Source organism: Lolium perenne, chromosome 7 (genome assembly GCF_019359855.2).
Source record: "Lolium perenne isolate Kyuss_39 chromosome 7, Kyuss_2.0, whole genome shotgun sequence".
Taxonomy (NCBI): domain Eukaryota; kingdom Viridiplantae; phylum Streptophyta; class Magnoliopsida; order Poales; family Poaceae; genus Lolium; species Lolium perenne.
The window spans coordinates 216,691,028-216,695,885 of NC_067250.2; the positions used below are offsets into that span (position 1 = coordinate 216,691,028).

The 4,858-nt window shown below is 49.3% G+C and overlaps 1 protein-coding gene across 1 annotated transcript; it reads left to right on the forward strand.

The window, feature by feature from the left end:
* The first annotated feature begins 1,194 nt into the window (after nucleotides 1-1,194).
* Nucleotides 1,195-4,519, forward strand: LOC127315566 (uncharacterized). The gene is made up of 7 exons (XM_051346043.2): nucleotides 1,195-1,319; nucleotides 1,413-1,607; nucleotides 1,688-1,861; nucleotides 1,955-2,323; nucleotides 2,404-2,619; nucleotides 2,688-2,808; nucleotides 4,386-4,519. Exons 1-7 carry the CDS (start codon nucleotides 1,290-1,292, stop codon nucleotides 4,517-4,519), a joined length of 1,239 nt encoding a protein of 412 aa, XP_051202003.2. The 5' UTR covers nucleotides 1,195-1,289.
* The last annotated feature ends 339 nt before the right edge of the window (nucleotides 4,520-4,858 follow it).

The window sequence follows — 4,858 nt, forward strand, 5'->3', positions numbered from 1 at the left end:
CAGGCATTGACCTAGGTCCAAATGGACCACCTCCAGGTTTCATCGATGATTATTGGTTCGCTGAGCCTGATGATGATGAAACATGTGGTCCGATTACGGATGTCGACATAGGCTACTGATCTATGTAGTTCTAATTGTGAGGCTATCCTATGTAATAAACTATGTGCTATGTAGTTGTAATTGTGAGGCTATCCTATGTACTGAACTATGTGCTATTTGTAATAAACTATGTGCTATGTAGTTGTAATTGTGAGGCTATCCTATGTACTGAACTATGTGCTATTTGTAATAAACTTTGATCTATGTAGTTGTAATTGTGAGGCTATCATATGTACTGAACTATGTGCTATTTGTAATAAACTATGATCTATGTACTGAACTATGTGCTATTTATTGTTGATTTCACTAATATTCATCTGTTTACATTGCATACTAATAAACCACTCTTTTCATTGTGTTTGCAGGTGATTGAAACATGCCGCCAAGAAAAAGAAAGGGAGGTTTCAAAAAGAAGATCAAGGCCGTGGCTGAGCTTGTGGGACTTTCGAGTGGTTCATCGTCGCAGACACGTCCTCCTAGCGCTCCTCCTAGCCCTCCACCACGGAGGAAGAATGCCCAGCCACGGCGACTTCGTACCCCTTCTCCTAGTCCTCCCCCAGCCGAGGATGATGACGAGGAGCAGTGGGGTGGGGAGGACGAGGAGGACGGTGAGGAGCACGGTGGGCAGGATGAGGAGGATGGTGGGGAGGACGGTGGGGAGGACGGTGAGGAGGACGGTGGGGAGGACGGTGGGGAGGACGGTGGGGAGGAGCTCGAGGAGGATGAGGGGTTGGGGGGTTTGCCGCAGGAGCTAAACAAAGACCTAGCTTGGTATCCGCCCGAGGAGGAGGAGTACGTTGCAGCCGAGGAGAGGCTGGAACCACGGGACAAGAAGCCGTATAAGCGCGGGATTACGAAACTCCCCAAGCTAAAAACTTGGGCCTTCCGCGATGTTGTTCTCGTGCCCGCTGGAAAGAGGTACATGCTGATTCTGGCATTCCATTATTGAAATTTTTATCATTATACAATTTTTTTATCACATGCATACTGATTTTGGCAATTCGTTGTGCAGCATGTTCAAGTATGGTGACCCGAGGAGGCTCCCGACACGTGAGTACTCGAACATACTTGGAGGCCTAATTAGGAAGCATTTCCCCGGGATTGTCAATCTCCCTAGTGGTGGCCGCGATGTGGCTTGGACTTGGAAGCACTACAGCTACGCGGAAGATCCTAGCGGCAAGTGCGCCAACATGCAAGAGCGGGTTGTCCGCCACTTCTGGGTACGTGACTTTTGGCTTCTTAGCATTCAAACACTTCTTGACTACCAATAGTTGCTCTAATTCCTCTTGTTTTACCTATGTGCATGGTTGCAGAAATACTTCACGAGGGCTGAGGGCAAGGAAATTGCGTGCGACGTTATCTTACACGAGTTGTGCAGGGTGAGGGTGACTGGCATGCACTACGAGGCACGTGTCCAGTGCGTTCGCGACTGGCACGCCGAGCGCAAAGTTTGGATGAGTAAGGCTGATTGTCGGGATACGCTCATGGCACCGTGGCAGTACCTGCAGGTATTAGCATCGATGTGTTCTTTATTTCCGCATTTTCATGTAGTTTATGTTCTAATAATGGGTCTATCTTGTGTATGTAGAACCCTCCTCAGTACGTCGGGGAAGACAAGGCGTGCTTTCTTGCGATGGTCATATGGTGGACATCCGCCGAGTACGCCCGGAAGCACGAGGAGGGCAAGCAGAAGCGTTTAGAGATGGGAGGTGGATCACATGTCCTGGGCAGCAAGAACTTGGCCCTTACCTTGCAGCAAGAGGTGAGCAAATGGTTTCTTCATTCTTTCGTTTCATGTTATTGTTAGCCCCGCAAGGGTGTCCCTCTTCACTTACTTGCATGTACTCTTTTGCAGGAAGTGAAGACAGGCGTGACACCAAACTTGTTTGGCCTCTTCCAAAAGTCCAAGACCAGGAGGGAGCCGCATCCTGAAACGGGGTCCGTGTGGGTCAACGGGCTAGCGGAGGCCCAGTGTGGCGCGTACCGCTCGAAGTTCAAGGACAAGCACGGCGAAGACGCCGACCCAACCACCGAAGACTTTGACGTTGAGGTTGCGGTGCTTGCGGGACAAGGCAAGAAGGGTGGCCGCCTATGGATTGCTGACGGGTTAGTCGACCCAACGACCATTCCATCTCTACGCCAGATCCGTCGTGGGCGTACGAGCGAGCAGCCTCGGGTAGAGACCCGCCCACGGGCTTCGGACCTAGCTGTGGAGAAGTTACGGGTAAGTTCTTCGTCGATCCTCTACGCTTCATTACATGTTTTCCATTACAATGTTACTGACATCGCGGCAACACAACGTAGGCGGAGATGGAAGAAAGGGAACGGAGGCACCAAGAGGAGCAGATGCAGATGCAGCAGCAGCTTAGGGAGAACATGCAGATGCAGCAGCAGATGTTGCAGCAGATGCAACAACAGCAGCAGATGTTCCAGCAGATGTTCATGAACCAGACCGTGCTGACTTCACCACCGGGGAGTAGTGGTCCTAGCACGTCGTGTCCTCCTATGTTCCCACATTTTGTAAGTGGTTAACTTAATATCTCCGTCTCAATCTTGTTTGTTGTCTAACCGAACTTTGGATATTGCAGATCCCCACGCCCGATCCGGCTGTGATGGCGCTCCTCCAGCAAGGGCCAAGTCAGAGCCCGCTGACACCTGGCTTGACCGTCAACAATACGGGCATCATCCGGAGCCTGCAGCAGTTTCTAGGTGAGTTCTCCTACACTTCTAATTCTTCCATACCATGTCACTTGTGAATTTTAGCCATTCAACCATGTCAATTTTAGCCATTATGTTCAATTTTACCTATTCCATGTTAATTTTAGCCATTCCATGTCATCCTTAGCCATTATGTTGAATTTTAGCCATTTCATGTCAATTCTAGCGATTATGTTCAATTTTAGCCATTCCATGTCAATTCTAGTTCTTCCATGTCTTACATGTCAATTTTAGTCATTCCATGCCACTTATGCATCAACGAACTTGTAGGAGGACAAGGAGGTGGAGAAGGACAAGGAGGTGGAGACGGAAATGGAGAAGGTTGATGTTGGTTGTATGAACTTTGTTGTGCTATTTGGATCATTCTATGTTGGAGACTTTGTTGTTGGACTATTGTATGGACTTCGTTGGACTATATTATGTATGAACTTTGTTGTTGATGATGTGCAAATACTCTATATGTTATGCTATATATGGATCTGGATATATATTTGTATTTGTGAATTGTATATGCAGGGATTAATGAGAAACAGAAAAAATCTGGAATTTTTCCAGCACCTTTGCCGTGCATATGCACACGGCAAAGACACATGCACACGGCAAAGAAGGCCTTTGCCGTGCACATACACACGGCAAAGGTTGCCCTGCTGTGCACTGCGCGGCTGTGGCAGTGCTGCTGTAGCATCTTTGCCGTGCGGGGAGAAGTGGAAGCGCACGGCAAAGAGGAGACTTTGCCGTGCGGGATGGGGGCGGAGCACACGGCAAAGCCGGCCGCACGGCAAACGCTCAAGGCGCACGGCAACCACACTCGCACGGCAACGCTGTCCCAGCACACGGCAAAGCCAGTGCGCACGGCAAAGGCCTTTGCCGTGCCTCTTCCGCGCGGCGCACGGCAAAGGCGGCTTTGCCGGGCGGTTCATTGCCGAGCATTCTTTGCCGTGCAAGCCCGCTCGGCAAAGGCTTTGCCGAGCGTATTTGGCCCTTTGCCGTGCGTTTTGGCTGCACGGCAAAGCCCTGTTCTGCCGTAGTGGCTGCCGCCACGCCCGCCCCTTGGTGCTCGCAGAAGATGCAGTCCGACAAATTTGGTTCATGTTGATCGATCTGATCGGCTTTGCCCTGCGTGTGGAGGAAATCACATCCAAAAAATTTGGTTCATGTTGATCGATCTGATCGGCTTTGCCCTGCTTGTGGAGAAAATCACATCCAAGCATAAAGTTGATCGAATGTGCAAGAGGTAATCATCTTGCTCCTGGTATGCACGGGTCTTATAAGCTATCCAGATTATGCTAGCTAGCTTCATACGTGATTGATTTGAAGCTACTCTTATGCAACTGTACGAGCGAGGCCAGGTCTGCCACATACGTACGCTGCCTATGATCCAGCGCCAGCTTGACGGGTCGATCTGATCAGAAGGCGGATCCGGTCGGTTCTACCGACCCACGTACGTATGCAACCTGTAATCTACCGCGGCCAGCTCTTTTTCCCGGGCGGATCCCTTCGCTACTATTGATCTTAGGCTAGCCTCTCTTTGATCTATCTTTATCCCTTCCAGCTTCCTCTCCTTACAGATCTTAGGCTACAGCTAATGCTGCGGGACATGCATGTCCAGGTGGCGTGGCCGGCCGACTGGCCGCAGCGTGAGTGCTCTAGACTATCGCTTCAAATGCATGCTCTGTATTTCAGCCTAAGATCAGAAGGCTAAACAGATTGAGAAAACACGTACACAGGGTAGATTTTAATATTTTAAGGGACGTGATTTGTGGACAGGCAGATACTCAGCTTGTGATGCAAATTATTTTTGCTGCTTGCAGGCTGCGCACTAGCTTCCTTGGCATCTTTTATAGATCTATAATCATGCACTCCCTCCATCCAAATTTAGATGTATTTAGCTACATCCAAATTTGGGTAAAAAAACCTAGCTTTTATAGACGAAGAAAGTATATGTTACAAACTCTGATGAAATCTCTAACCACATATGCTTTCTCTGATGGGATGGAGTCTCAGGGTTCTAATAGTTTGGATGCTCTAACTGTCGATCAGG

What these genes read in the sequence shown, in the direction of transcription:
- LOC127315566 (XM_051346043.2), top strand. Translation starts at nt 1,290, where the DNA reads ATGCAAGAGCGGGTTGTCCGCCACTTCTGG. An exon ending in CACCGTGGCAGTACCTGCAG is followed by an intron (nt 1,608 to 1,687) that starts GTATTAGCATCG and finishes TTGTGTATGTAG; the next exon opens with AACCCTCCTCAGTACGTCGG. An exon ending in GAGCCTGCAGCAGTTTCTAG is followed by an intron (nt 2,809 to 4,385) that starts GTGAGTTCTCCT and finishes CTCTCCTTACAG; the next exon opens with ATCTTAGGCTACAGCTAATG.